The sequence below is a fragment of the Macaca nemestrina genome, chromosome 5 (assembly GCF_043159975.1).
Source record: "Macaca nemestrina isolate mMacNem1 chromosome 5, mMacNem.hap1, whole genome shotgun sequence".
Taxonomy (NCBI): domain Eukaryota; kingdom Metazoa; phylum Chordata; class Mammalia; order Primates; family Cercopithecidae; genus Macaca; species Macaca nemestrina.
In genome coordinates this window covers 39,675,318-39,696,153 of record NC_092129.1, presented here as the reverse complement: position 1 = coordinate 39,696,153, position 20,836 = coordinate 39,675,318, and the positions used below count along the sequence as shown (strand labels likewise).

At 41.0% G+C, this 20,836-nt stretch overlaps 1 protein-coding gene across 4 annotated transcripts in view; it reads left to right on the top strand.

Annotated features, from left to right (window-relative positions):
- The first annotated feature begins 12,772 nt into the window (after positions 1 to 12,772).
- Positions 12,773 to 20,836, top strand: part of LOC105465655 (aldehyde dehydrogenase 8 family member A1) — a 31,050-nt gene continuing 22,986 nt past the window's right edge. For 2 of the 4 annotated variants that reach the window (XM_011714206.3, XM_011714203.3), the window contains exons 1-3: positions 12,774 to 12,987; positions 18,856 to 19,003; positions 20,255 to 20,410. In XM_011714206.3, coding sequence (XP_011712508.2) covers positions 12,850 to 12,987; positions 18,856 to 19,003; positions 20,255 to 20,410 — 442 coding nt within the window. In that variant the 5' untranslated portion in view covers positions 12,774 to 12,849. Of the gene's footprint in view, positions 12,988 to 18,855; positions 19,004 to 20,254; positions 20,411 to 20,836 lie in introns of all 4 variants that reach the window. The other 2 variants (XM_011714205.3, XM_011714204.3) reach the window with 2 other exon arrangements.

Here is a 20,836-nt window from a genome sequence, read left to right as displayed (position 1 = left end):
ACGTGAATTCACAAAGAGAAGCAATACAACATATTTCAAGGATGGTAAATAAAAAGAAATCCACTTTTAAGTACATTTTAGTGAAACTGCGGAATACTGAAGACAAAGATTCTAAAATTGGTCATAGAGAAAAGTCAAATCTACAAAGGAACAGGAATTAACAACGAAATGGAAAACAAAAATAGCAAGATATCTGCAAAGAGTTAAAGAAGGTCTGTGCCATTCATAAGAGGGCTTAGTTATCCATGGAATCTTGAGAAAGGTTCACAGCAACAAATGCTATTCATTCAAAGCTCTGTCTCTCAGTCTGTTCCAACTGCTATAGCAAAATACCCTAAATTACCCAGGTAATTTATAATAACAGCCATTTATGTCTTAACATTCTAGAGGCTGGGAAGTCTAAGATCAAGACACCAACAGATGTGGTATCTGGTGAGGGCTCTCTGCTTCAAACATGACATCTCTTGCTGTGTCCTCACATGGCAGAAGGAACAAACCGTGTTTGCATGAGGCAGAAGAGCTGAAGGGACAAACTTGCTCCCTTAAGTGCTTTTATAAGGACACTAATCTCATGCATGAGGATGGAACCCTCATGGCCCAATCTTGTAATTAAAAGGCCTCAACTCTTAATACTGTTACATTGGGAATTAAATTTCATCAGGAATTTTGCAAGGCCATAAATATTCAAATGATTGCACTCTGTCCAGAAAGGAAAGACTCCCTGGCTGCCTTGGCCAGGCCAGGCCCAGTTAGGAGATAAATACATAACTCTGAGCTAGATTCAAATACTGTTGAATTTTGATTTGTCTGATGTCTCTTCTGGTTCCTTGTTGTTCCTTTAACTTTTACTGAGCTGCATAAGTTCTGCTGAAGGTAAGAATAAATGTGCTGAAGTTTGATTGTTTGGCAATTCAAGTAGTTTAATTAGAGGAAGGGAATGTGCCAGGAATGAGGACACAAGAATCTGGGGGTTTTCTGATATACTTCTCATAGTATATAAATAAATTGGAATTTGGGTGTTAAATATTAACCTCTTGAGTTTAGTTAAACGAGCCTATTCTCAGTATATTGACAAATTCAGATCCCAGAGCCTATAAGCCAGATATCAAACCATGGTAATTTAAGCGAAATACTGTTGATGCCCTGAGAGCCTCCTGCATGACAGCATACTGACATTTTCATCTGAGGAGTTTTACTTGTGGCCAGACTTATTTCCTTAAACACCTTCTAAAATGTTCATTTACAAAAATTGAATAAAGTATTCTTAGTGATGAAGAAAACCCCAGGTTATCAAAAGCATAATATTCAAATGTTCTGTATATTAAAATGAGTTTTTAGAAATACTTTAGTCATGGGACGTATAAAAGACACTCTTCTAAATAACCTAATGAAAATTTAAGATTATTTTCAAAAATGAAAGTGAGACTACTTATTAAAGCTTCAGATAGCTTTATACTGATGATAGTTTTCTCTTTGTTTTGGCTGCCAGGAGGCTGACAGCCAAATTTGAGGCCCCAAACTGTACAGGATCTTAGGCATTTTGTAAACTACCCGTATCCCTGGCTTTATCTTGTTTGTGAGCACTTTTTCATTCTTCCTAATATTTTCTCCACCCCCAACCTATTATAATGTATGTGTTTTTATTTCTGTAAGTCATCTCAAATCATTTGTGGAATACAAAGTAATAGAAATAAATCAGCAAAGTAAAAATTTTTAAAAATGTGTATAACACATATACCTATGTATTACATGTGTGTACAACAAATGTATTTTACATATATGCATGTGTATATGTGTATATATTTGTATGTAATGGAAAGAAAGCAGTATATCCTTAAATATTTTTTACTATAGGCCTATGGGAAAACTAACTTAAGAAACATTTAACTAAAAACCTAGAAAAGAAACAGAATGACTGTCCTTAGGAAATATACCCATGAGTTCATACCAATATGAATAAATGATTGAATAAATAAAAGGAGATTGAATAAATAAGAAAGGGGAAATGAAGAGACAAATCTCCCTTGTAAAAGCATTTCAAATACTTTATGTAGATACTTCACCTTCATGGAGGTAGAACATAACACTCCACTCCTCATGTGTGGGGCTGAGCCTAGTGACTTCTTTCCAAAGAGTACGGTATGGAAAAAGCAGTGAAAAGAATTTTATAATGGAAAAACCTGACAAGTACTTCTTCAGCCAGGTGATCAAGGTTAACATCAAGAGTGATGTCATGTTGATTATACATACCAAAACATATGTATGTATAATAATGTGAAGATGGCACTTTTTCTCTTTGTTCTTCCTCCTAAAAACTCACAACACCTCTCTAATCATGATAAAAACATCAGGCAAATTTTAATAGAGGAGCATCCTACAAAATTCTTGGCCAATACTCATTAAAACTGTGAAGGTCATAAAACATTAAGAAAAATCTGAGAAACTCATTGCCATGAGGATGTAAGGAGACATAAGCAAGTGTAATGTGGTGTCATGAGTGGGATCCTGTACCAAAGACATTAGGTAAAAGCTAAGGAAATATCAATAAATTATGGATTTTAGTTAAGAATGTATCACTACTGGTTCCGTAATTGTGGCAAATGTATTATTCTAGTATAAGATGTTCATATTGGGGGGAAACTGGCTGCAGTATTTCTATAAATATAAAACTGTTCTAAATAATAAAGTCTTTAAATTTTTGTTATATAGTATTTAATACAAGCGAAAGAACATTTGTAATTAATATATAGATTAAAACAATCAAGAAAACCCCATAAACTCTTCCCTCTACTAATGATTAGAACATTAGCAATAAGTGCCATCGAAGCTATCCTAATATATCACAGCCTTTCCCCAGCCCTGACATTTCCCTTCTTTAAAAAAAAATTTTTTGCCGGGCGCGGTGGCTCACGCCTGTAATCCCAGCACTTTGGAAGGCCGAGGCGGGCGGATCACAAGGTCAGGAGATCGAGACCATGGTGAAACCCCGTCTCTACTAAAAAAAAAATAGAAAAAAATTAGCCGGGCGCAGTGGTGGGCGCCTGTAGTCCCAGCTACTCGGGAGGCTGAGGCCGGAGAATGGCATGAACCCGGGAGGCGGAACTTGCAGTGAGCCGAGATTGCGCCACTGCACTCCAGCCTGGGTGACAGAGCGAGACTCCGTCTCAAAAAAAAAAAAAAAAAAAATTTTTATGGGATATTAATAATATGTTCATGATATGAGATAAGAATCCACTTCCTTTTCTGTTATGAATATTTTGGAAAATATTTCAAACAAATGAAAAGTTCCAAGTCCAATAGAAACAATTTTTTTCCTAAACCATGTTGCCACATGATGTCCCATCACTACTGAATTGAATATCTGTTTCCTACAAAGTATTCTCCAGAGGTTGGGTGCGGTGGCTCACACCTATAATCCCAGCACTTTGGGAGGCCAAGACCAGGAGAATACTTGAGCCAGGAGTTCAAGACCAGCCTGGGCAACATAGTGAGACCCCATCTCTACAAAAAATAATAAAAAAATAGCCAGTCATGGTAGTGCATGCCTGTAATTCCAGCTACTTGGGAGGCTGGGGTTGGAGGATTGCCTGATACCAGGAGGTGGAGGCTGTAGTGAGCCATGTTCATGCCACTGCATTCCAGCCTGGGTGACAGAATGAGACTATATCATCTATCTGTCTTTCTATCTATCTGTCTATATCTATCTAGCTAGCTCTATCTTCTGCACAACCACAATAATAATAATCAAAATTGAGAAATTAATGTGTGTAGATCACAGCTGTTCAACTAGCCTCTATTAACATTTCACCAATTGAAACAAAAATGTCTCTAACCCCACTTTGTTCCTGATGTAGGGAGGGCAAGGCTATTCTCTGACTTGTCTTGGAGCCCTGCTGTCTAGGGGTTAGGGAAATCCCACACTCAGCCCCCACTCCCACCACCATAGTTCTTCAGTGGATGGAGAATTGTTGAGAACATGACCTTCACTTTTCTGGCTCGGCATCCAGCACAGGGTCTCACTGTTACCCAGGCTGGAGTGCAGTGAGCAATGATTGTGCTACTGCACGATCACGGTTCACAGCAACCTTGACCGCCTGGAGCTCAAGTGATCCACCTCAGCCTCCCAAGTAGCTGGGACTACAAGCATGCACCACCACACCCGGCTAATTTTTTTCTATTTTTTTGTAGAGATAGGGGTCTCACTCTGTTGCCTGGGCTGGTCTCAAACTCCTGGGCTCAAGTGATCCTTCCACCTCGGGCCTCCCAAAGTCCTAGGATTATAGACGTGAGCCACCATGCCCGGCATTAAAGAATCCACTTCAAGATACAGAGCCTTTTTCTGAAAGATCCCTGTTTGTGTTGCCTGTGAATCCTACATGCCATAGAGAATTTTTATCTCCACTTTGTTGTTATTCCTGGCACCTTAACAGAGTGTCAATGTAGATTTCTGGATACCTATTCTGCCTAATGCTGATCCTTGTTCAGCTATATACTGTGCAAGTCTTTGCATCTGTCCTTTGTTCTTGATCCCTGAATGAAAGTCTAGGCAACCAGGGCTTCCTCCCAGGGTGAACAAATAAGCAGTGAGATCCCTGGCCTCATTCCTGGTTAATTGTATACATGGCCCGAGAAGCCCATGTTAGAAGCCCTGCACCTCTTCTAGATATGCCTGAAAACATCTTGTTAAATCTCCTGGATGATAAGAAGTGGTCCCTGGCCAAGTAAAATCCTTCCTGTGAAAATCAATTCCTAAAAAGCTTTCCCTTGATGAACTGGATCTGACCACAGAGTTAGGAAGCCTGGAGGATCTGCCGCTGCATGGGAGTTGAGAGTGAGGGAGTCTCGTATCTTAGTACATTTTGAAAAGAAAAACAATGCCAGTCACACCCATTTTAAGGTATTGTGGGCCAGAATCATTTCTGAAGTCTACTTTGCTGAGCAGTTTTTTCCACTTAGTATATTTGGTGTAAGATATTATTTTCTCTGATTATCCTTGGCCATTTGGCCCAGAAGAACTGCATCTTAATTGATCCTAATGTCTGATCCTCCCCAAGTGTCCAGTCACAAATATCAATCAAGGTACTGTGGAGTCAGATGGTAGCTGCTTCCACAGCTTGTGGCCTTTGTAATATCAATTCGCCACCCCTTACCTAGGTTTAAGTTTTGACATCTTAGCACTGTTTCCATACCGGAGAAGGTGTACACCTTCGCCCTGGAGGCTCCTACCTTCCCTCCACTGACCACAGCTTTAAGTCTTGCCTCTGAGCTGGGCACTGGACTTTCACCTCCTTGGTTAGGGAAGTAGGCTAGGGTTGCATCATTAACATGGTATGTAACACCTGTCAGGCCCCACGCATTTGATCATGCCCTTTTCTTTGAGGAAAAGAGCTGTGTCTCCTCACAGAGGGCTCTATTCCTGTCTAGATATGGGATCATTGCCCAGGGACTGCTATCTGCAACACAAAGAGCATCAATGAGAAATTTTGAAATTTTAGCCAACTAAAGTTACATGCCTGCTAACCAGGGTAGGCTTGTTTATGCTGTGATTGGTTAGAAATTGGTGCCCAAATACAGTGGCATGGGAAAACACATGTTTATTTCATGCTAATTATCACCACATGATAGAACTGTACTCCGTAGAGTGACTTAGTCCAGGCTGACAGAGGTTCTCCATCCTGTACCTGCCACCGGGAACACACAGCCTTCCTAGTCTACAGGGAAGTGGGAGAGACAGTGGACAGTCCCCAGAAGGCTTGGCTTTTACTCAAAGACCCTGGCCAGAACTATCCAAACGGCCCCACCTCATTGCAAAGGGGCTGAGGAGTACTCAGGAGGAGAATTGTATGTTAGAGAACGTTAGGGGTGGCCACCACAGGGGGCACCTGGCATTTTCCCCAAAATGACTGAGTTTAATATAAGCATATGTGTTAAGGTCTTATCTGTTCACACTTGAAACAGAATCCCATATACATACTTCTTGAATTTCTCTCTTATACATTGTTCCTCTCCTCACCCAGTTTTTCTAGCCTTCAGCTGTATCTCTTGGGGGATCCTGCAACCATCATCCCAAGACAGTGGTCCCATTCTGAGTGCTGACCTTGGAGGGCAAGGACATGTCCCCAAATTCTTGAGTGGAGCACATGCAACCAAAGAAACCTCTAGTGTTTCATTTTGATAACCTTGCATAGGATAATTCTGATGTGTGATTGTGCACAATATTTCCTCCTAGTAGTGAGGCTAAGAAGATTGGGGTTTGGGGGTGGCAAATGGGCAAGAGAACAGCATCCTGCCACATATAAGTGAGGGTAGTTATTCCAATAACAATAGCACTTTCATTTTAATTCATTCTATGTAACGTTTTCAGTAGGAGAGAAGGATTATAGAGGAGAGGACAGAGGCCAGAGAGCCAGGGAAGATTCTTTTAAATTTTTGTTTATTATATTATTTTATATGATATTATATTGAAGAGGCTGAAAGTGCCAGGAGAGAGGAGAAGAATGAAAAGTTAGATGATAATCCAGTGAGCAAGGTTCTTGTGGAGACAGAAGGAAAATGGTGCCCCAAAACAGGTATTTATTTGGCCTGGAATTACTATCTGGTCTTTTAACTTCCTCTCCATGCTTCTGTATCCATGCTCCCCTATCCTTCTCCAAAGCCTCATCTCTGATGGCTTCATTTCACTGTCTGGGCACTCTCCGTTCCCCATTCTGTGTTTCTCCTGAGTCTAGCGTACCCCTCCCAGCTGCCTCATGCTGCCATGCTGTGATTTTTGTTTACCACTGTTGGTAGTTCAGAACTACAGTATACCTGGGGCCCCCTAAATCAAGACTGCCTCTCCCCTTTTAAAGAGAATAACTTTTGTTCTATTAGATAAAACCACCTTATTCTCTTTTGTAATATTCTAGAGCAACTAGCTCTCTTAGAATATTAGTATACTTAATACCTCCCATTTATAATTTTTTCTCAGTGCACTCAAGGTCTTGAGTCCCTTGTCCTCACTGTGCAGGACCTGGCAGTGAATCCACCCCTTGGGATGTGGTGGTAGGTAGATTCTGTTACCGCAAATGGGAGTACACTTCCCCCATGGGTCAGAATGGTGTTACAGGGATGTGGTAAGAACAAATCTGCATTCAGCAGGACACAGTGGCCAGCAGATGGAGCCAGCCAGAAGAATTCAGGAGCAGGTGATAACCCACACGTCCGGTGAAGCAGGTAGAAGTACCTGGAAGTAGGTTCTCAGCCACTAGGCCCAGATATAGGATTTCATGTCTCTTCAAGGGAAACTGACAGGAGAAACATCTGTGCCAAGCTTAGAGAGAAGGCCTTGAGGGCATGTCAGAGCTCAGGTATCGGGACTGGGGTCAACGGACATGGTCAGACTCTGAGTGAGGCCCATGCTTTGTCCTCCAGAGTGAAAGTCTCTCTCAGCTCAGCTGAGCTCTGGTTCCAGAGTCATCTCTGTGGTTGACCTGCAGGTGGGGATCAAGTGGTTGCACTGCGGACAGAAAAGGGCTGACAGGACAGAGGGGAAGGGAGGGAAGGCCCAGCACATTATGAAAACCCAGCGAGGCTGGGAGCGGTGGCTCAGGCCTGTAATCCCAGCACTTTGGGAGGCCGAGGAGGGCGGATCACTTGGGGTCAGGAGTTTGAGACCAGCCTGATCAACAGAGTGAAACCCCATCTCTACTAAAAATACAAAATTAGCCGGGCATGGTGGCATGCACCTGTAATCCCAGCTACTCAGGAGGCTGAGGTGGGAGAATCACTTAAACCCAGGAAGTGGAGGTTGCTGTGAGCTGAGATCATGCCATTGCACTCCAGCCTGGGCAACAAGAGCAAAACGGTCTCAAAAAAAGAAAGAAAGAAAGAAAAACCAGCGAAGGCCCAGCTTGAGCAGCCAATGGCACAAGGACGCCACTGTAACTGACAGACACGCCTGCTCTGCCGCTGGGCCTGATCTTTTGTGTGGGGAGTTCTGATCAGTACCAGGCACTATTTTGAAGCACCGTGTCTGGTTTCCGTCCTCTTTTGCTGTCACGTGGCAGAAAATTCCTCTCTCATGCCATCCTTGGAAAAGTCCTTTCTTCAAAAAGATCTCCCTTCCATAGTCCTCCCATTAGAATCCTTTGCACTCTGTACAAAAAGACAAACATTCTGATAAGTCCATCAATTAGGCAGAGTTGTTGGAGACCCAAGGAGATGGGCTACAGAAGTCTTTATACACACACCGGGTGGTACTCACTGTCTCTCAGCACCAAATTCACTTACTGGTACTTTGCTCTGTGGTGCCAGGGCTGGGAGCTGTGTATTTCTCGCATTCTGTCTCCAGCTGACCTTCTGACCATGGGCAGCACCAGTAAGAGCCTGAGACTACCTTCTGTCTCCAGTGCCTGTCAGGGACTCTCCGGCGACAGCCAACGGCGCCAGCTCCAGACTCCAGCTGCTCTGGGCCTCCCAGCATCAGCCACACCATGCCCTTCAGAAGTCCCAGCACCGGACGGGCACAGTGGCTCACACCTGTAATCCTAGCACTTTGGGAGGCTGAGGCGGGTGGATTGCCTGAGCTCAGGAACTCGAGACCAGTCTGGGCAACATGGTGAAATCCCGTCTACACTAAAATACAAAAAATTAGCCGGGCATGGCAGCGTGCGCCTGTAATCCCAGCTACTCAGGAGGCTGAGACAGGAGAATCGCTTGAACCTGGGAGGCGGAGGTTGCAGTGAGCTGAGATGGAGCCACTGCACTTCAGCCTGGGCGACAGAGCGAGACTCCATCTCAAAAAAAAAGTCCCAACACCAGCTGGGGCAGAGGGCGGGGGGGGCGGGGGGGGCGGGGGGGCGGTCCCCTGAAAGTTTCTGGTTTCTCCTAGCCCACCTCTTCCTTTTTGTCCTCCAGTTTAAAGAATGGCAGCTGCTTTTTGTGGTTGGTTGCTAATCTCTGGGTTATCTCAGCAGCCCTTACATGCTGTTTCAGCTTCGTCTGGGTAAACATTTCCTGGTATTAATTTTGACAAACCTGCCATGCTTTCCGTTTTCTGAATGGACCCTAATGTATAGGTGATTGTATTTATTTACCCATATATGTATTTATAGTTATACTTGTTTCATTATGGGAATACATTCTGAGAAATGTGACATTAATTGATTTTATGGTTGTGCAAAACTTTTAGCTTGTACTTACCCCAAGATGGTGCAGCCTACTATATACACTTAGGCTAAATGGGATAGCCTATTGCTTCTAGGCTACAAACCTGTACAGCACGTTACTGTCCTGAATACCATAGGCAATTGTAACACAATGGTAAGTATTTGTGTATCTAAACAGAAAAATACATAACAAATAAAGTATAAAAGATAAAAAATGGTACACCTGTGTAGGCCACTTATCCATGGAATTTGTTCTGGGTGAGTCAGTGAGTGAATGGTGAGTGAATGTGAAGGCCTAGGACAGTACTGGACAATATACTGTACACTTAGGCTGCACTAAAGTTATGAGCAAATACTTTTCTTCGATAATAAATTAACCTTAGCTCACTGTAACTTTCCTACTTTATGAACTTTTCCATTTATAAAATACTTTTTGACTCTTTGTAATAATAGCTTAAAACACATGCATTGTACAGCTGTATAAATATATTTTCTTTATATCCCCTTTTCCATAAGCTTTTTTCTATTTTTACATTTTTTACTTTAAAATTTTACTTTTCAATTTGTTTGTTACAAATGAAGACACAAACACATTATCCTAGGTCTATACAGGGTCCGGATCATCCATACTTTCCACCTCCACATCTTGTCCCAGTGGAAGGTCTTCAGAGGCAGTCATATGCATGAAGCTGCCATCTCCTCAGATAGCAATACCTTCGTCTGGAAAATCTCCTGAAGCACCTGAGGTTTTTTGACAGTTAACTTTTTTTTTTTTTAATAAGTAGAAAGAATATACACTAAAATAATGATAAAAGTACAGACAGTAAATACATAAACCACTAACAGTCATTTATTATCATTATCAAGTATTAGGTACTGCACATAATTGTATGTGGTAGATTTTTACACAAGTGGCAGTGCAGTGGGTTTGTTTACATCAGCATCACCACAAATGTGGGTAATGCCTCTCACGATGACATTACGATGGCTATGATGTCACTAGGCAATAGGAACTTTTTAGCTCCATTATAATTTTATGGGACCTTCGTTGTATATGGGGTCTGTCGTTCACTGAAATGTTGTTATGTGGTGATAACTGTATTTATATATATGTGACCAGTGTTTAAAAAAATCAGAAGATATTTTCAACAAAAGCATAGTAATACGACCAAAAATCATTAACACAAAACAAAAGGAAAAAAAAAGTTTGAGACCAGCCTGGGCAATGCAGGCAAGACCCTGTTTCTACAAAATAGCAATAATAGTAATAATAATAAATTAGCCAGGCATGGTGTGGCATGCTTGTAGTCCTAGCTACTCAGGAGCCTGAGGCAGGAGGATTATTTGAGCCCAGGAGTTCAAGGCTGCAGTAAGCTATAATCACACCACTACACTGCAGCCTGAGTAACAGGGAAACTTGTATCCAAAAATAAAAATAAAAACATAAAAAATAAAATGGATTCAAAAAATAATTTTTGCATATGGTGCGAGGAATAAATAAAAGTTCATTTAAAAACAAAAAAGTAACCTAGAAAAGGAATGTTAAAAATTTTAAGCTGAGAAAAAATGTACACCTTTAACATCTTTATACAGCTTTTCTACTTTTTACTGGGTGAGGAGATTGAGCTCTTGCCAAGAATGTGGTTATGGCTGGGTGCAGTGGCTTATGCCTGTAATCCCAGCACTTTGGGAAGCTGAGGCAAGAGGATCACCAGAGCCCAGGAGTTCAAGATCGGCCTGGCCAACATAGCGAGACCTCATCTCTACAAAAAATACAAAAATTAGCCAGGCGTGGTGGCACACACCTGTAGTCCTGGTGACTAGGAAGGCTGAGGCAGAAGAATCATTTGAACCCAGGAGTTCAAGGCTGCAGTGAGCTAAGGTCACACCACGGCACCCCAGCCTGGGCGACAAAGTGAGACTGTCAAAAAAAAAAAAAAAATGAATGTAGTTATGCTAAAGATAATGAGTTATATTTCCAAAGCTTCTGCAGAACTTTTGAGCTGCAAAGAAAAAAAGACCAAGAAGTTGGTCCTTTGTTCCGCAGAGTGTCATAGACAGTCTTTAGATAGGCTGACAGGGGCCCGGAGCTTAGTTTCACAGGGAATGGGTTTGCCTATTGCTTTGAATCAGAGATTAGCAAGAATTTTGGAGAATATCTAGGGACCAATAAAGATGGAAGCAGAGAGGGCCTAAGGAGGTGCACAGCCAGCAAGTGCCCCCATGTGATCAATGAATTTTAGAATATTGGTACCTAATGTTCGACTGAATTACAACTGTAAATCATAATTATAAAAGTAATATAGGCTTGCCATAAAATATTTAAGCAGTTTAAAAGTATTTAGAGTAAAAACGCCTTCCCCTCAACCATGTAAATAGCCAAAGAAATTATACCATATATATTATTCACTAGCTTTCTTTTTTCACTTAACAATACATCCTTCTAATGTCTAAGTAGTATTCCTTGTTATGAATATAACAATTATACTGTAATATTCTCCAATTCATGGACATTTAGGTTGTTTTGATTTTTAAATTATCATAAAAAACGATGTCCTGTGACTTACCTACTTGTTCATGAGCACGTAATTCTGTAGGAGAGATTCCTAGAAAGGAAATTGACCAGACACTGACAAATTGCCCCAAGCAGTGTTCTGCGAACCCTCCCGCCTATGGCCTAGGGATGCTTCTCCACATCCCCACAGAGTAGATGTTCTCAATCTTTAAAAATGCTCTCCAGTCTGATTGGCAAATCAGGCCACCTCTGTATTTCACATTCCTTGCTTAACAACAAAGCTGAGCATTGTTAATATATTCGTTAGTCAATTGTGTTGCTTTTCCTATGGATTGCTTTTTTGTATCTTTGCTTATCATTTCTGTTGGGGTGCTCATTTCTCTTACCAATTTGTAGAAATTCGCAGCTACGTCATGGATCTGAACCCCTTGCTATATGTGTCACACATGTTTTTGGCTTGTCTTTATTTCCATGGCACATCTAGGAAGATGTGAACAGCCACTGTGGCCCCGGTTTTGGGATGGAGAGACAGCTCTTCCGAGAGAGGGCAGCCAAGGTAAAGAAACACAGATGAGCCATGGAAAGAGGGCATCTGTCTTCAGTCACCTGTGCAGGGTGAGCAGTGATGTGTTGAGAAAAAAGTGTATGATTTGGAGATTAAAAGGCTACAGTTCATCCCCTGCTAGCTATGTGACCGTGGAAAAATGGTCTAACCGCTCCAAGGCTCAGTTTCTTCTATAAAGAGAGGAAGTAATGGTTACTTCATACAGGACTGTTGTGTGAAACAAATGAGTAAATTCATGTAAAGGACTTGCTTCGGGGCCTGACATCCAATCAGTGTTTGAGCAATGAACAGTTTACAGTGTGAACCCAATAAAATCACACGCTCAGATGCCTTTTGACGATTTTAAAGGGTTGTGAACACATACGTAAGTAGCTGTTAGTTTTACACACAATTATCCATGTCAAGTACTTCACTAGAAGTCTGTGAAACATTCAGCCACTCTCTTAGTTCTGAGTTTGGAGACTGGAATGCTCTCTGAGAGTGTCAGGTGTCCTCCCACGTTCAGTGATTGGCAAAGGGGAGATGGGGGCTGGGAAGGGGGAGGCTCACTCAGGAGTCCAGACAGTGGTGGGGACAACCTGAGTGCTCAGTCGTAAAGAGGAAAGGCAGAATTTTTCCTTGCTATGGCTGGAACAAAGGCACTTTTGATGCTGGAAAACTTCATAGATGGAAAATTTTTACCTTGTAGCTCATACATAGATTCTTACGACCCATCAACGGGGGAAGTGTATTGCAGAGTGCCAAATAGTGGAAAAGATGAGGTGAGTATATGCGCTTAAAGAAGACTGAAAAGTGTTTAATATGTTGGCCAATTATGGGTAACAATTTTCTAAAAGCAGAGGCAGTTGGGGGGAGATGTAGGATTGTTGAACATGATAGAAGGAAGATTTGAGTTCTGAGAAGATTTACCTTGTAACTGGACTGTATGATACATAGAACAAACCTCTTACTATCTTCAGAAGTAAGTCATTTTCTACCAACCTAACGCAGCCCTGTGTGCAGTTCTTTTTTCTGGTAATTCTCAAACATTTCCTAATCAGTGTCTAGTGCAAAGTATTATTTGTACGAGTTATCGCTTTGTCAAATATTCCCTTTTCTCCACCAAGCACTGCTTAAATTTACCACTATATCCATGGAATTTAAAAAAATGTGTGGCGTTACTAAAACACACAAGCAAAAAACTGTGGGCTTTATTTTAGATTGTCTTCTCATAATTTCTCATGTCTTCAAAATACCTAGTAAAAGAAAATCAATCATTTGAATGATGAAACTCAAAATCAAATTCCCATATATTTTTGGAGTTAGATTTAACGGCATCTTTTTTCTTATTCAAAGTGTTTAATGGCATATGCACTACATTTTTTTAGCAATGTAGTATTAATTTTACTTGGAGAATTTTGTAAAATATTTGAGATATATTTGATTAGCTATCAATTATTGCACTGAGAAGGTAAATATATCTGAAGTGGTAAATGTAGCTGATGTATATATAGTCATCTAATGCCTTATGAATTATAATTTATTATTTTTAAGGCACAAAGAGCTAGATTATTTAAAATATAATTATAGCCTTTATATAAAGATACATATTCTATGCAAAGTTTTTTTTGAAGAACACTGCTATTTTTTTTCTTTTTTGTTAATACTTCAAATCTGTCTTGCATTTAAAATAAACCTTTAGACTTAGGGATTAATGTTTGCAAATGTTGGTTAATGCATTGGTTAAATTATAATCTGCAATTTTGTTTGCTTCAAATGACCTAACACAGCTCTGGGAAATCCAGCTTTGTGTTTTCCCCTCTTCCTGGTTTGCCAAAGTGAAGTTAAAAATGACAAACATGCCAATTTCAGCTGAAATATTTCCTGCAGTTAACTGCTCATACCTTTTTAGAAAATAGAGTGAGGTATGGATGCACTAGCTAGTAGAGTAATAGATATGTTCAATTTCTCAGCAATCCAACTTCCAAATATCCTATCTGATCCCATAAGTCATAGTTTTTTTCTGGCTTCAAAAATATGGTTACCATACAAACCGCATGTCCAATTTCCCAAAACATCACTCAGAAAAATGTTGCTGGTGCTCCCATTTATTCAGCTTTTGCTATGTGCTTTGCAGTCATTAAGCTCTTTTTAAAAAAAATTAAAAAAGTAATACATAATAATTGTACATCTTTATGGGCATATGCAACATTTTGATACATGCAGACAGTGTGTCATGCTCAAATCAGGGTAATTAGGATCTCCATCACATTAAACATTTATCATTTCTTGGTGTTGGGAACATTCCAAATCGTTCTTCTAACTATTGTGAAATATACAATAAATTATTGTTAACTATTGTCACTCTACTAGAACTTATTCCTTTTAACCATATTTTTGTATTAATTAGCCAACCTCTATCCTCTCCTCTACCCTTCCCAGCCTCTGGTAACCATAATTCTGCTCTCTACCTCCATGAGATCAACTTTTTTAAGCTTCCACATATGAGTGAGAACATGTAATACTTGTATTTTTGTGCCTGGCTTACTTCACTTAACATAATATCCTCCAGCTGAAATCATGTTGCTGCAAATGACAGGATTTTGTTCCTTTTTATGGCTGAATAATATTCCATTGTGTGTATATACCATATTTTCTTTATCCATTCATCTGTTGATAGACATTAGGTTGAGTTCATATCTTGACTATTGTAAATAGTGCTGCAACAAACATGGGGTACAGGTATCTCTTCAGTATACCGATTTCCTTTTCTTTGGATAAATTTCCAGTAGTGGGATTGCTGGATCATATTGTTGTTCTATTTTTAGTTTTTTTTTTAGAAACCTTTATATGTTTTCCATAATGGCTGCACTAATTTACTTTCACACCAACAGTGTATGTGTCTTCCCTTTTTTCTGCAGCTTCAACAGCCTTTTTTATTTCTTGTTTTTTAATAATAGCCATTTTAACTGGGATGAGATGATAGCTCGTTGTGGTTTTGACTTGCATTTCCCTAATAGTTAGTGATGTTAAGCATTTTTTATATACTTGGCCATTTGTACGTCTTCTTTTGTGGACTATCTAGTTAGATCATTTGCCTATTTTGAAGTTGGATTTGTTGGTGGGGGCTATTGAGTTGTATATGTATACATAAAAGCTCAAGCTCCTTATATATTCTGGTTATTAATACCTTGTCAGATGGATAGTTTGCAAATATTTTCTCCCATTCTGTAGGTTGCCTGTTAACTCTGTTGATTGTTTCCTCTGTTGTGCAGAAGATTTTTAGCTTAATGTTATTTTATTTATTTATTTATTTATTTAATTTTCTTTTGTTGCCTGCACTTTTGAGGTCTTACCCAAAAAAATCTTTTCCCAAATCAATGTCCTGAAGTATTTACCCTGTGTTTTCTTACGGTAGTTTCAAAGTTTTGAGTCTTAACATCTGTCTAAGTCTTTAATCTGTTTTGATTTGATTTGGTGAGAGATAGGGGTCTAGTTTCATTCTTCTGCATATGGTTATCCAATTTTCCCAGCACCATTTATTGGAAAGACTATCTTTTCACCAATGCATATTTTTGGCAGCTTTGTAAAAAACGAGTTGGCTGTAAATGCATGGATTTATTTCTGGATTATCTATTCTGTTTCACAGGTCTATGTGTGTGTTTTTACACCAGTGCCATGCTATTTTGGTTACTATAGTTTTGTAGTATATTTTAAAGTCTGGTAGTGTACATTCAGTAAGCCCTTTAACATGGATTATCCAAAGAAGCAAGTTATAACAACCTAGAAGTCTCTATTATGATCCTTATTTTACAGAGGACAGTGCTAACACTCTCATCTCTGATGCTTAGATCCATTGGTATGTGCACATGTGTGCACACACACATGCACACCTGTGTGCATAGCACATTTGCATTATAGCATTGCAGTTATAAGCACATACTAGAGTCAGACTGCCTGGTTCAAAGACAAGCTGCACCACTTGATATCCATGGCCTTGACTTAGGGCTGAACTTCTGCAAGGCTCAGTCTCCTCATCTATAAAATGAGGATAATAATGATATCTACTTTGTAGTGTTATTCTGAGGATTAAACAGACTAATATGTGTAAAGCCCTTAGTGCTTGGCATATAGTAAATGATTTCTATGTATTAGCTTATGCTAATATTATTGTATGTAGTACATTAATGTGTATTCTGTATTACATGGACATAAGATGTGCTATAAGGCAACTTAGAAAATATGAGTGGACTTGAATTTTCTGAATAGCAAAAAGATCAGATTTTTACATTGAGTAGGAATTCATGCTCCTCTTGTTGGCTGGCAGTGGGGCTTCCTCATGGCTGCAGCTAGTGGTGGAAGAAACCAAAGGAATCTCTTCCCCCATCCTGTCTACAGGTTCACATCTGAGATTTAGTTTTTGAGGTGAAGCCACCATATTTCTAGAATTTTCTAATTAAGATGAGAATCATTTTAAACCTTACTTCACCTCAGCTAAAAGTGACTGTATTAGTTCGTTCTCACACTGCTATAAAGATACTACCCAAGACTGGGTAATTTATTAAGGAAAGAGATTCAATTGACTCACAGTTCTGCATGGCTGGGGAGGCCTCAGGAAACTTACAATCATGGCTGAAGGGGAAGCAGGCATGTCTGGCGGCAGGCGAGACAGCGTGTGAAGCCCAGGAAAAACTATCATTTATAAAACCATAGATCTCATGAGAATTCACTCACTATCATGAAAATAGCCCCCACAAACCAATCACTTTCCTCTCTTGACGTCTGGGGATTATAATTCAAGATGAGATTTGGGTTGAGAAACAAAACCTAACCATATCAGTCCGTTTGCATGAGGAAAATGAAGGAGGGGTGTGGGTCAAGTTTTGCATAAGGGCTAGCACAGGCTTGGGTGGCTAGATTGCTTCAGGTCAAGTCCTCCAAAAAAGATGCTCACGGCTGCCAGAAGCCTATGGAAAAGGATTCTGAGTCTGAGCCAGGGCCCAGTGGTGGAAGACAGCTGTGATTCTAATAACTTTTCATGCATGTGAGAAAGGACAGGAGTGAGACACAGGTTAGGGATTTGTCATCTCTGGAGAAGGCATTACTTAGACATTGCTGGAGAGAAGAGAAAGGCAGAAGAGGACTTGAAAATTATTTTGCCTACATCACATTTTGGCCATGAGTTGATCCTGCCCATACCTTCTCATACATATATTGTTTCCTTTTGTATGTAACTCTAAAAGCAAGTACCCAAGCCATCTGTTCAGCCACAAATCTCCTCTTCCCCAGTAAGGCCTCTTCCACTGGGCAGAACCAGGCAGTAGGCAGAGCAACCTGTGATCCTGGGAACCACCAAAATCTGGGTTTGAGTCCTGATTCTGCCACTTATTAGCTGTGTGACCTATGGCAAGTTACTTGAGTTTCTGTGTCTCAGTTTTCTCCTCTGTAAATTGGGCATAGAAATACTTATTTTATAGAATTTTAAAAGGACTTAAACAAAATAATTTGTATAAAGTATTTAGCATATTCCCTTATATAAAAATTAGTCAATAAATTATGAATATAATTAGTCATTTCAAGTGAAATTGACAATCTGAGGATGTGATTTCACCCAAAATTTCAGACCTTATAAGATATGTCAGAGCTGAGTTAGAAGCTTTAGAGATTCCACATATCTAGATTAATTTTCTTCTTCTGTAATATATATACTATATATATGCACTATATATATAATATATACATTTTTTTGAGACAGGGTCTCAGTCTGTCACCTAGGCTGGAGGGCAGTGGCACAATTACAGCTCACTACAGCCTCTACCTCCTGGGCTCAAGTGATCCTCCCACCTCAGCCTCCTGAGTAGCTGGGAGTACAGGCATGCACCATCATGCCCAACTAATTTTTTTAAAACAACGTTGTGTAGAAACAGGGTCTCACTATGTTGACCAGGCTGGTCTCAACCTCCTGGGCTCAAGAGATCCTCCCAACCCAGCCTCCCAAAGTGCTAATATTACAGGCATAAGCCATCACTCCTGGCCCACGATATTTTTAAAAATTCTAGTTTCTGAAGTGATTGAAAATGTACATCTGTTAAAATTCAAATAGCTTCTTTCTAATGCTCTGATTACCACATTCAGGATGCATTGGTTGAAATGGAGTGTGTTTCTTTGTTTCTGTGGTACCCCTCCTTTGCTGGTCATGTAAACACCTGTGTCATTTACTTGGTGGGTGGCCCAGCACTGGGGCATGCTGAATATTCAAAATTAGGTGTGGGCCAGACGTGGTGGCTCACACCTGCAATCCCAGAATTTTAGGAGGCTGAGGCGAGTGGATCACTTGCATTCAGGAGTTCGAGACCAGCCTGGTCAGCATGGTGAAACCCCATTTCTACTAAAAATACAAAATTAGCCATGCCTGCAATCCCAGCTACTCAGGAAGCTGAGGTGGGAAAATCACTTGAACTCCAGAGGCAGAGGTTGCAGTGAGCCAAAATTGCACCACTGTACTCCAGGCTGGGCTATAGAGTGAGAATCTGTCTAAAAAAACAACAACAAAAAAATGAGGTGTATGGAGACCTGAGGATTCTGGTTTCGTCCATCCCCTCAGGAGTAGCAGCTTTAAGGTGACCCTCTCTCCCATTTGCTCCTCAAAGATCGAAGCCGCGGTCAAGGCCGCCAGAGAAGCCTTTCCCGGCTGGTCATCCCGCAGCCCCCAGGAGCGCTCGCGGGTCCTGAACCAGGTGGCGGATTTGCTGGAGCAGTCCCTGGAGGAGTTTGCCCAGGCCGAGTCTAAAGACCAAGGTGAGAGTTGCCTCTTAACTGTAACATGGGACTCAGGGCATCTCTGATTATTCATGTTACCCCTCCTGGGGCCATCGGACCAGCCCACATGCCTGCTCCTCTGTCAATAGTAGAAGTGGAGAGCAAACCCTCTCCTGCTCCAGGCCTGGGAAGGCCAGGATTTGCAGCTGGCCCACCCCATCTCATTCAGATGGCCAGAGAAAGTCACATGGCTGGACCCAAAAGCTGAGGGGCAAAGAAATATACTCTGTCCATTGGATGAAAGGAAGTGCAAATATATACAGCAAAGGGCATGGACATAGAGAGATGAAGAACTAGGGCTGATCATGCAGTCTCCTACTCATTCTAAGCAGAAAATTTCAAAGCAAAGATAATTCGAAAAGCAGTTATGCAGTCAGGTTATTTAGGATGTTTTCTGATATGTCAGTCACCATTCCACCCCCGATGCATTTTCTGATTTTTTTTTCCACTCCTTCCCTGAGGTCAGGGTAATGGAGTAAATATCTGTAAATGTTTGCAAGAATATCTGTTAGGATAAGGCAAGAGTTTTAAAAATTATATGTGTGCTATAAACCAAGCCCAAATTAGAAAGCAGCCTGAGTCCAAGCCCTTGAAAAGGAAATAGTTCTCTGTTGGTGTTCCTGGCCAGTCTCCCTACATCGCTAAAGAGAACTCAGTAGCAGTCCAGGTAAGCTTCTGTTTCTCTTTCTACTCCATCCAGGAGCTAGGACGTGCAGGGCATGTGATGGGTGAGCAGGTGCCATGCAGCATCCCATGCCAGGGAATTCCCAGCCGCCCTTCTGATGACTCTACCATGTGTTGAGAGGTCATGAAATACACATTCCATGTGTGTGAAAGTGTTTCGTTTTCTGCTGTGCAAATACAACGGTCCTAACACCCATATTTCAATGCCTTTGTCACAGGTACAAAGCCTGGTGACTGAATTGCAAGAGTTTGTGTGGGTGAAGTGGTAGCATCTGGCAAACTGAGGATGAGAATGATGTGTTCAGTCCACAAAACAAAGATTATTGACTCAATTTTAAGCCCCCACTTCAGTTTCCAACCTTATACCGAAATATTTTATGGTTTTGTCAAACCATGATCAAATATTTGTGAGGTCAAGAAATGCCTGCCCCAGGCTGGAAGGAATCCAGGCCGTTTCAGTGTGAGTTGGGACACGTGGGCGGTGGAAGCTGACGGATAGAGTGTCCCCATTAGCCGATAGTGCTTTATGTTGTTTGCTTCTTACAGGGAAAACCTTAGCACTGGCAAGAACCATGGACATTCCCCGGTCTGTGCAGAACTTCAGGTTCTTCGCTTCCTCCATCCTGCACCACACGTCAGAGTGCACGCAGATGGACCACCTGGGCTGCATGCACTACACGGTTCGGGCCCCGGTGGGAGTCGGTAGGTGCTGTTCAGTGAGAGCCCGCCTCCTGCTTATGCTTGCAGATGCTCACAACATTCTATGTCATTGTCCTCAAGGAACAGGCTAAGGAAAAGGAAAAGCTGATATTTTTCTTTTACCTAAAATCCATTGGCCTAAAAAATCTATTTCTAGTTTATTTTATTTGTGTCAAATTCCCTACTTTTGTTTTTTTAAACAGAGTCTCTCTCTGTCGCCCAGGCTGGAGTGCAGTGGCATGATCTCGGCTCACTAGCCACCACACCTAGCTAATTTTTATATTTTTAGTAGAGACAGGGTTTCACCATGTTGGCCAGGCTAGTCTCGGACTCCTGACCTCAAGTGATCCTCCCACCTTGGCCTCCCCAAGTGCTGGGATTACAGGCATGAGCTACCATGCCAGGCCTCATGTTCTCGACTTATTCCTG